Here is an 11193-nt window from a genome sequence, read left to right on the forward strand (position 1 = left end):
AGAAGGAATGGCTGACGTTGCAGGTCGAGACCCTTCTGCAGTCTGAACAACAACATGCCACAACAACTTGCAACAGTAGGGCAGCCTGGGTTACGACAACAACTTTCATCTGTAGGGTGGCCCCAGTTACAACAATATGCATCAATAAGGTGACTCTGGTTTTCTGCACCCTCTCTAGTTTAATGACTTCCTTCCTATAGTAATACAACGAGTACTGCACACAATATTTCATATATAGTCCAACCAATATCCTATACGGCTGTAACATGACATCCAACATCTGTACTCCACGTTCCATCCAATGAAGGCAAGCATTCATCATTTTGAAGTCCGCCCTACAGATGCAAGTAGTTCTTCACCACCTTGTCTGCCCTGTACCCAGGGAACCATGTCTTTATACTCCAAGTTCCCTCTGTTCCACCGCACTCTTCTCTGCACCCTGTCATTTACTATGCTACACAGTCAGTCACACCACTGGAACAATGACCAGTCTTGCACCCTGAACTGATGTGATTGTCCAAAAGGCCGTTTGATGAAAGAATTCAGGAAACAGCAGGAGTGGATTGGTCTCTGTTCCGTGACCTTTTGGAATTCCTCTCCCATTGAAGTCTCACAGCATCTCCAGTCTCTGATCTCAGGCACATCACAACACAGGCTGGGGATCGTGCAGTGAGTGACTCACCTTCCGACCCCCCCATAGCCATTCCACCATCATGTCAGGAATCATACCGCATAGACAGCAATGAAACTTCCTGCTCTTGCCTGGGTGAATGCAGCTCCAACAACTCTCAAAACTCAACACAGACTGACCCTTCTGCCCTAGGCCACCACCACCACTGTCAGTGAAGCCAAGCGTAAATTGGAGGAACAGCACCTGCTATTTCGCTTGGGCAGCTTACAGCCCAACGGTATGAGTATTGATTTCTCTAACGTCAAGTAACCCATGCATCCCCTCTTTCTCCATCCCAGTTGTCCTTCTAGTTTCACTGTCGTCCTGTTTAGTTTCATTCGTCATCACCTTCTCCTCAGGCAACAATGGACCATTGTGGGCTCCAGCTTGATCGTCGTCACCGGCTTTGATTTGTCCTTTTGCATATATTTTATTCATTTGCTCTTTGTATCTTTTCATACCCTCTACTACCCCTCTCCCCTGATTCTCAGTCTGAAGAAGGGTCTTGACCCAAAACATCACCTATTCCTTTTCTCCAGCGATGCTGCCTGATCCGCTGAGTTACTCCAACATTTTGTGTCTTTTTTCCTCAAAACAAAGCAGCTTGCTTGATCAGGCACACTATCGCTGCAGTTTAAAAGATCAACTTCAAAACACCAAGCTTCTGTCACTGTAGCATCTAAACCCGTGACATTAAATAGCAACAAGAGCAGCAGACTCAGGGAAACTTTGAGGCACAAGAAACCGCAGAAACTGGAATCTTAAGCAAAACACAAAGTGCTGGTGGAACTCAGGCAGGCAGCATCTTTGGAGGGAATGGATAAATTACATTTCAGGTCAGGTCCTTCTTCAGACTGAGGTTCCCCTCCGGGGCACACATCATCACAAATATTGTCATTCCGTCATTGTGGCTTGCTCCAAATGTTGGCACTGAGGGATGACCAGTGCAGCTCAGAGCCTGGGTCGAGCAGTGTCTGCACTGTGCACCTTCTGCAAAATACACAGCGGTTCCTCGCCCAGGGTATTCTGACAGCACTCCCAAACCGATGAACTTTACCTTCAGGACGTTCGAGGGCAGCAGGCGCAGGGGATCTCCACCACGTACAGGTTGCCCTCTAAGTCACGCGCCATCCTGAATTAGAAATGCATCGCCATTCCTTCATCGTCACAGGGTCTAAATCCTGGAAATCCTTCACCAGCAGCAAATTGTAAAGGATAGAAAAGTACCTGGACAAGTACATTGGAGAGGGAAGGTTTGCAGAGATACGGGCCAAATAAAGGCAAGAGGGACGAAGTCAATTAGGCAACGTGATCGGCATGGACAAGTTGGGCCAAAGAGCCTATCTCCGTGTTTTTGACAATGTTTAAATGGTAGTTGATTTGTCATATGTACCAAGGTACGGTAAAAAATATTTTTTGGATCAAGAGGAGGCTGATGGGAGATCTTATAGAGGGGCTTCATGAGAGGAATAAATAGGGCAAATGCTGTCTTGTACTCGGAATATGGGAATCAAGAATGAGAGTTCATAAGTTTAGGGTGATGGGAAACATTTAATAGGAACCTGGGGGTTAGCTCTTTTGCACAGAGGGTGGTGGGAATATGGAGGAGGTCATTGAAGCAGTACCACAGTATAACAACATTTAAAAGACATTTGGACAGATACATGGATGGGAAAGATTTGGAGGAGTACAAGCCAAATGCAGGCACATGGGACTAGCGTAGATGAGGCAACTTAGTTGGCATGGGAAAGTTGGGCTGAACGCCCTGTTTCCGTGCTGTAAGACTATGGCTCCAACAAGTTAAATATAAAAGTGTTTCACTTATTAAGTATTTCTGCCAGTCACGATACCACAAACTGACTGGATTCTAAATGCGTGCAGATAATTTCACAGTGAGTAGGAAACCTGAAACGTAATGTGATCTTGCCAATAACGTCATCAGCTCCCCAATCAACTGGCCATTCAATCACCTCTCGTGTGCAACAGTTGATAATGAACCTGAACTGTAAAAATAGCTTTGGTCTTTAACCTGCTAATGCCGAGGGTAGATTAAGCAGCTAAATGTTTCCACATTTAAAGGCTTACATTTATAAAACTATTTCATGACTTCAGCACACCATGAAGAACCTGTGCATCAAAAGCAACCGTGCAGCATCTTAACATCTTGCTTGGACTATCCAGCACTGGAGCACACTATCCACATTCTGCTCTTTTGTCTCAGAGCGGTACAGCATGAAAACAGGCCATTTGGCCCATCAAAGTTGAAATATTGGGATAGTCCTAATTGCCTGCATTTGGCCTGTATCACTTTAAACTCTTCCTCTCTCTCCACATCTGTCCGAATGTCTTTTAAAAGTCATAATTGTATCCAGTATGTAGCTTCCGCTGGCAGCATTTTTCCAGATACAGACTGAGAGTTTCCCCTGAAGGCCCTCTTAAATCTCACGTCCTCTCACAAGAAGACTATGCCTTCTAGTTTTAGAATCCTCTACCCTATGGAAACAAGACCATGAGTGTACATTTTATCCATGCTCCTCATGATCTTGTACATCTCAATAAGGTCACCCCTTAGCTTCCTACGCTCCAAAGAAGCCCAACCTCTCCCCATAACTCAACCCCGCACATCCAGGTAACATCCTGGTGAATCTCTTCAGCACTCTTTCCAACGTAATGATATGCTTACAGTTCTCTGGCATTCCCTTGGGATCAGCGGTGACTTGCCTCTACCACGGTTCTCTGGGATCTGACAAGGCCGATGTTGGGTCCACAGACTCTTTGTTAGACAGGGCTGAGGTGTTGGAAAATAGTTGGACCAGGAGTTGAGGGAGCTCCTTCCTTGGTCCCCACCGGGTGCTCCCAATGCTCGGATTTATGGTGTTCATCCCAAATTGTCGGAATACGATAGGATTGGTGCCAGATGTTAGGCTGGGATTGGGAGCTGGAGTCTGGTACGCAGCAGAGCAGGAATAGGCTTATGGATTGCGCACAGCTGGGATTGGGGCCAAATGTGCAAACATAACACTGCTGGATTGGACCCAGTGTGCGGGTAGAGCACAGCTGGATCGCAGATAGATTGAAGATGGAGCACAGCTGGTTCGGGTACGGGGATAAGGATCGGTCACAGCTGGCTCTGGGCTAGGTGTGTTGACGGAGCACAGATGGATTGTGGCCAGTTTGCAGATGCAGCACAGCTGGATCGGGCCCTTCTTCTTGCGAATGAAAGACAAACCAAAGAAATAGTTAGATCTCAAGCTGGGTGTTGAGCAGCCAGGTTGTCGTCTCTGCGTCAATGTCTGCCAGGCCCTGAGCCCAGGTATGTGTGACTGCATGTGGAATCTGGTCCAGGATGGGACGTGCAAGCAAGCACCCGCTGTGGGAGGTTCTCCCAGTACTGCAGCAGGAATGTTGACCCACATCCTGGGAGCGGGATTCGAACCAGCTGGATGAGAGCGCTCCCACTGAGCCTCCTCCTCAACCTGACACAGTGGGTTCTAAAGCAAGATGTTGAGGTATGTAAAGAAGAAAAGTTGGCTGCTCACAAAGGTCAAAATCAGCTTTGAGGCGGTTTACACCTGGGATGGGGCTGGCGGGGAGTGTCGGTGCAGAGGCACCACTCACTACCCACCCCGTTGACTGTGAGAGGATGGCGGTGACCCTTTGTAGAGTGTAGGTGTGGGGCCACGCCATTTCAGTGTGCAGAATCACCTTTGTTTGAAACAAGGTGCTGTGCAGATGGTGGTTAATACACAAAAGGATACAAAGTACGAAAGTAACTCAAAGGTTCGCTTCGTTCAGGTGATGTTTCAGGTGGTGACCTTCTTCAGACTGATTCAGAGGGGAGAGGCAGAACAAAGCGTGGCAGGGAACAGGTAGGTGGACGCAGGCAAGGAGGGCGTTTGATAGGCAGATGGTTGGAACAAAGGGCAGAGATAAAAGCAGAGGTGTGAGATGGGGTTGAATATTTGGGCATTGGGAAGCCAGATGAAGGTAAGTAGCAGGGGGAAAGGTGATGCAGATGGGAGTCTAGATGGCGAACGGGGGGAAGGAGAGAAAGGTGGTGGGGGTGGAGGAGTGTGGGGGGATTTTAGTTAAAGGAAATTGAAAAATTCCATGTTCATACTATTAGGTTTTATGCTGCCCAAGCGGAATTTAATGTGCTGTACCTCCAGTTTGCATTTGGCCTTACTCCAGCAACGGAGGAGGCCCTGGACAGAAAGGTCAGTGTTGGAATTGGAATAAGTTAAAGTGGTTAGCAACTGGGAGATCCAAACAGCCTTGGTGGACCGAATGCGCGTGTTCAGCAAAACAGTCGCTGAATCAACGCTTGGCCTCGCCAAAGTACAGCTCACATTGGGAACACCAGATGCAGTAGACGAGGTTAGAGGAGCTGTACGTAAACCTCTCTCACCTGGAAGGACTGCTGGGGTCCCTGGATTGAGGCAAAGGAGGAGGTTTTGGGACTGGTGTTACATCTCCTGCGGTTGCAGGGGAAAGTACCCACGGAGGAGGTGGTTCGGGTGAGATGGAATGAGTGAACCAAGGAGTTGTAGTGAGAGCACCCTCTGCAGAAGGCAGAAAGGGATGGAGCTGGGAAGAAGCAACTGGTGACAGTAATGTCAGAGAATGACATGGATGCAAAGGCTAGCGTTAGCTGGTTAGTCCGTTGGTCCCACTCCCCTGAAGGTCTAGGAAGCACATACCACCAGATTCAGGTACCACTTCTTCCCCTCTGTTATCAGACTTTTGAGCAGACCTCTCATAAGCTAAGATTGAATTCCCAATGCCCATATCTACATCACAGCGGCCCTTACATTTTCTTTTTTATTTGTGCTTTCTCTATAGCTGTAACACTATATTCTGTACACTGAATATTTTGTCTTTGCACTACCTGATGTATTCATGCATAGTATAACCGGACTGGATAGCACACAAAGATTTTAGTATTGTCTCAGTACATGTGGCAACAATAAACCAATACTATCGGGGAATGAGGCACGGACTTTCAAACATCGTTTGGGTATAGGGAGAAAGTACTTCTGGAAAAGATGATTGAAATTTAGAGGCCTGGAGGGGTGACATTGTGGCACAGCTGTAGAGAAGCTGCCTTGCAAGCCAGAGACCCGGGTTCAATCCTGACTACGGGTGCTGTCTATACGGAGTTTGTATTTCTCCCATGACCATGTGGGTTTTCTCTGGATGCTCTGGTTTCCTCCCACACTCCAAAGACGTATAGGTTTGTAGGTTAATTGGCTTCAGTAAAAATTGTTAATTGTCCCCAGTGTTGGTCTATGGGATGATCACTGGTCGGCGCAGACTCGGTGGGCTGAAGGGCTTGTTTCCTCGCTGTATCTCTAAACTATCTCCCAACTTAGCTAAATATTTATGGTTCCTCTCGGATATCCCCCACGTGATGCCAGAGGAACTCTCTCCCCAAAATCTGCAGAGTCTCTCGTTGTCCTGGCTTGGCTCCAGTATAAGCGTACAGCATAAAACCTCAGATGTTATCTCCACACCCCAGCCCTCTCCCATGGAAAGAACAATCATAAAACAGTCAAACTGTTGAAATAAAATCAGAGATTATTGCGTCAAACTGCTTTTTATTTAACGGTGAACACTGCAAGCAGGAACAAGTGTGATTGTGATGTCTACAGGAATATTAGAATGGTTGACTGCTTGATGGTTTTTGTGACAATCTGCTGCAAGGAAATGAGCCCAAGGCCTCCCACGACGATCAATGTCCCTTCGCATGCCCACAGTAAGGGAACCTCCCCAGGGATTGCCCCTCCGGACATGCCAACCTGCTCTACTGGCACCGAAATGAAGACCTGGCTGGCAACAGTGCAGAGCAGGATCCCACAAAATGTAACGCAATAGAAATCTGATCGTAAGTTCTGGTGATGTTTTTGTTTAGTGTTAAATATTCGACCTGGGGGCAGGGCAGCAACAACTCTGCTGCTCTTCAAAGTAGGGGGCTTGGCATCTCTCTACTGTAAGAGGACGCAGGGATTTCAGACAAAATCACTGAGTACCCCCTCGGTTATGGACTAGAAGTGGCAGCTGAAATTAAGGGGCAAGAATCCACAATCTCTTGATTCAGGCTGAATATGAATCGTCATTGAGCAGAGGGCAAGTGGAAACGCAGACTAGGGTTGCGGGGTCCAACACATTGTCATCTGACCAAGAGTAAGATTTACAGGGCCACGAGATGCCCTGACTTCGACTGACATCAATGCTAGGGAACATGGGGAAAGACGGAAAACAAACACCGCACAACATCGAGAACCGAGTCAACCAAGGACATCGTCAAAGCACAACGTGCTTGAGGAACTCGGCAGGACACGCAGCATCTGAGGGAATGGGCAATGTCTCAGTCTGTCTGAAGAATGGTCCCAACCTGAAACATCATCTGTCCATTCCCTCCACGGATGCTGCCTGACCCACTGAGTTACTCCAGCACTCAAGGTTCCAGCCCATCTGCAGGTCCTTGTCTCAAGGACATTTTCGATCCCCACAACCAGGAACACGCACACAAGGGGTTAAACACGACTAACCAATGATAAAGTTCTTGACCGGAAACTCAGGGCTGCCGCCCTGGAACAAATGAGTGTTTTTAAGATGGGACTAGTTGTGCCTGAAGAGTTTGATTCCCATCCAGTTCCACAGGTGGAAGAACACGTAGACAGGGATGGTGATGGGGAGCAAGAGGCTGTAGAAGCACACACTGGCGGCACTGGTGCAGCCCCGGGGAAAATCCTTGTCGAACATCGCCGAATACAGCAAGCCGCCGAGAGACAGCAGAGGAACCAGCACTGTGAGAGTCGAGAGGTGCACTGACATCACGGTACAGCTGGCGGAGCGGTTCAAACACACAAATCTCCGTCTCTACGAAACCCTCCCGTATCCTAGGAGCCACCCCCCTCACTGCTGGGAGCTTTCTTCCTCCTTGCTGCCCTCTTCACTTTTCTGGATTCGTTGGGCCTCCTGCGGGATCATGTTGGGAATACCGTCGATGATCGGATAGGCTATTCCAAGCTCGTCGTTGATCAGCTGGTTGGTGGATTCCTCGTACCTACAGATGCACAGACGCAGGTTTGAAGAGTAAAGAGCTGAGTTGGAACAGAGAGAAATGCTTCATTCTTTTGAGTGTAAAATAAACCGTTGTACAAGTTATTGGTGAGACTACACGGAGTACTGTGTGCAGTTCTAGTTGTCCAGCGATAGGAAGGGTGTGATTAAGATGGAAAGGGTGCAGAAAATATCCACAAGAATGTGACTGGGACTCGAGTGCTCGAGTGCTTATGAGAGGCAGGTAAACTTAGTACACTTTGCCCTGGAGCATAGTGGGGGTGTGAGGTATACTGAAGGAGGTTTATAAAATGATGAGGGGCATGGATCACATGGTCAATCTTTTCTAAGGATATTCCACAGGGTAGGGGGAGCCAAGATTGGAAGTGCACAGATTTATGAGATTTAAAGGGGACCAGAGGGGAAGGTTTTTCCAGAGGGTGGTGGGTATGGAATGAGCTGTCGGAGTAAGTAGTTGAAGCAGGTACAATAACAGCATTTAAAAGACATGGATATAGGGATATGGGCAACATGCAGACAAATGGAAAGGGGGGTGAATCTCTGGAACTCTCTGCCACAGAAGGTAGTTGAGGCCAGTTCATTGGCTATATTTAAGAGGGAGTTAGATGTAGCCCTTGTGGCTCAAGGGATCAGGGGATATGGAGAAAAGGCAGGTACGGGAGGGATACCGAGTTGGATGATCATATTGAATGGCGGTGCAGGCTCGAAGGGCCAAATGGCCTACTCCTGCAAATATTTTCTATGTATCTATGCAAATGGGACCAGCTCAGGTAAGGTATCTAGGTTGGCCTGGACAAGTTGGGCCAAAAGACCTCCACCCTGAAGAAGGGTCTTGACCCGACAAGTTACCTATTTCCTTCGCTCCATAGATGCTGCCTCACCCATTGAGTTTCTCCAGCATTTTTGTCTCCCTTCAATTTTCCAGCATCTGCAGTTCCTCCCCTGATGACCTTACGTGCAGCCTCCCTATAACCATGGTCTTCACTATTGACCTCAAACTGGCCTGTGACCCCAATAACTATGACCTTCACGAGTGACCACAATAACAACGACATTCACCACGGATCCCAATATCCATGGCCTTCATCATTCACCCCAATAACCATGGCCTTGTGCTGAGCCCACACTCTGCCCTTCTAACCAGCCCCTCTCCTCCCTCTTGACCTTGCCCGCAGCCTCCCCGCAGCCGCACCGACCTCAGGCGCCGCCGGGACAGCGGGCAGACCAGGTAGGCCAGGAGCTCGGGGTCTGGCGCTGGTGCGGGCCCGGGTCCGGTGCTGTGCCGGTGGGGACTGCGGCGGATCCCCCGGCGGTTGCCCGCTGCAGCTGCGGGCCTGAACCGCGCCAGCGCCATCATTGCGGCCCTCAGCATCGCGCCACTACTCAACTCACCGCCCGCCCGCCCAGCCGGCCGCGCCGCCCCTTTCCGCCTCCGCCCAGCGACGTCAAAGCGCCAACCTCCGCCACCGCCCCCCACAGGCCGCTCAGCCCGTCTAGCCGAGCCTCTACAGGCCATTTAGCCCCTTTAGCCCGTCCCACATGCATTCAATCCCTCTAGACTGTCCCGCCAGGCCACTCAACCCCTCGAGACCGTCTTTCCAGGCCATTCAGCCCCTCTAGATCGTCCCTCAGGCCATTCAGCCCCTCTAGATCGTCCCTCAGGCCATTCAGCCCCTCTAGCCCATTCTACATGCATACAATCCCTCTAGTCTGTCCCGTAGGCCATTCAGCCATGCTAGATCGTCCCCCAGGCCACTCAGCCCGTCTAGACCGTCCTGCCAGCCATTCAGCCCCTCTACCGGTACCACGCCAGTCAGCCCCTCCAGTGCATCCAGCCAGGCCATTCCGTCCCTCCACGAACTCCCTGCAACCCCCCCGTCAGACTCAAGCCCAACCTGCCAGGCCCCGTCAGACTCTCTAGCCCAACCTGCCAGGCCATTCAGTTTCTCTAGCCCATTCCGACCCTCCAGGCCATCCAGCCTATCCCGCCAGGCTATTCAACCACCCTAGACCATCCCATCAAGTCCTCAGCCCCCCTAGCCCATTGTGCAAGGCCATTCAGCCCCTCCATCCAGCCCCTCTAGTCCATTCAGCCCCTCCAGCCTGCTCCGCCAGGTCATTCAACCCCTCCAGTTCATCACGTCAGGACATTCAGGTTCTGCAGCCCATTCCACAGGCTATTCAGCCCCTTCAACCCATACTACCAGGCCACCAGAGCATGGCTGAGCCTGTAACTAACTGTATGTTATTTTTGTTATCACGAGAAGACTGGCAGAAATGGAGGAAATCCAGGCAAATTGTATTTTGCTCAAAATTCCTGCATCTCTTATTCTCTTATATCTCCAGACCAGAAGTTTAAAGATATTTGACTTCAGCTATACAAGGAGCATAGCTGGTGAATTGGGTTCAGTTCTAGACTCCCCACTTAAAAAAAAAGATGAGCTATATTGTTAAATATGTATCTCTCCCACAGGATGTTCCATCCAAGCTAGTACCATAAGCCTGTGTTTGGCCCATATCCATCCATCTTTCCTCTACATTTACCTGTCCAAATATCTTCTCGATGTTATTGTACCTGCTTCAACCATTTCCTCTGGCAGCTCACTCCATTTACCCACCACTCTCTGTGGAAAAGGTTCTATCTATACCCTCTAGTTCTTGATTCCTCAACCCATGAAAAAGTATCTGTGCATTCACCCTTTCTATTCCACACATAATTTAATACTCCTCTGTACGGATCATCCCTTAGCCTCCTGCCTTCCATGGAATAACGTCCTAGCCTGCATAACCTCTCCCTACAGCTCAGACCCTTAAGTCTAGATAATATCCTTGTAAATCTTCTATGCACTTTTTCCAGCGTAATGACACCTTTCCTAAACCAGGGTAACCAAAACTGAACAAATTATTCCAAGTTAGACAAAAATGCTGGAGAAACTCAGCGGGTGAGGCAGCATCTATGGAGACACGAAACGTCACCTATTGCTTCGCTCCATAGATGCTGCCCCGACACGCTAAGTTTCTCCAGCATTTTTGTCTACCTTCGATTTTTCCAGCATCTGCAGTTCTTTCTTAAATTATTCCAAGTGTGGTTTCACCAATGTCTTGTAGAACGTGCTACACAGTGGCGCAGCGATAGAGCTGGTACCTTACAGAGCTTGCAGCGCCAGAGATCCGGGTTCGATCCTGACTACGGGCGCTGTCTGTCCAGAGTTTGTGCGTTCTCCCCGAGATCCTCGGTTTTCTCCCACACCCCAAAGGCTTACAGGTTTGTAGGTTAATTGGCTTGGTATAAGTGTGTAAATTGTCCCTAGTGTAGGATAGTATTAGTGTGCGTGGAACCCTGGTCAGAGTGAACTCAGTTGGCCGAAGGGCCTGTTTCCGCGCACTGTATCTCTAAACTACAAGGTAAAATCCCAACTTCTATACCCTGTTGTGTA

General features: G+C 49.1%; 2 protein-coding genes across 2 annotated transcripts; both read right to left on the bottom strand.

Annotated features, from left to right (window-relative positions):
* Positions 1-6247: 6247 nt before the first annotated feature.
* Positions 6248-7507, bottom strand: LOC129705660 (phosphatidylinositol N-acetylglucosaminyltransferase subunit Y-like). Its single transcript, XM_055649344.1, has one exon. The coding sequence runs from the start codon at positions 7505-7507 to the stop codon at positions 7292-7294; it is 216 nt and encodes a 71-aa protein (XP_055505319.1). The 3' UTR covers positions 6248-7291.
* LOC129705659 (protein preY, mitochondrial-like) lies at positions 6248-9173 on the bottom strand. The gene is made up of 2 exons (XM_055649343.1): positions 8953-9173; positions 6248-7739 (listed from the first exon to the last, which is right to left on the bottom strand). Exons 1-2 carry the CDS (start codon positions 9126-9128, stop codon positions 7589-7591), a joined length of 327 nt encoding a protein of 108 aa, XP_055505318.1. The 5' UTR covers positions 9129-9173; the 3' UTR covers positions 6248-7588.
* Between the last annotated feature and the right edge of the window lie 2020 nt (positions 9174-11193).

Source organism: Leucoraja erinacea, chromosome 18 (genome assembly GCF_028641065.1).
Source record: "Leucoraja erinacea ecotype New England chromosome 18, Leri_hhj_1, whole genome shotgun sequence".
Lineage (NCBI taxonomy): Eukaryota > Metazoa > Chordata > Chondrichthyes > Rajiformes > Rajidae > Leucoraja > Leucoraja erinaceus.

What these genes read in the sequence shown, in the direction of transcription:
- LOC129705660 (XM_055649344.1), bottom strand. Translation starts at nt 7,507, where the DNA reads ATGTCAGTGCACCTCTCGACTCTCACAGTGCTGGTTCCTCTGCTGTCT.
- LOC129705659 (XM_055649343.1), bottom strand. Translation starts at nt 9,128, where the DNA reads ATGCTGAGGGCCGCAATGATGGCGCTGGCGCGGTTCAGGCCCGCAGCT. An exon ending in CTGTCCCGGCGGCGCCTGAG is followed by an intron (nt 7,740 to 8,952) that starts GTCGGTGCGGCT and finishes GTGCATCTGTAG; the next exon opens with GTACGAGGAATCCACCAACC.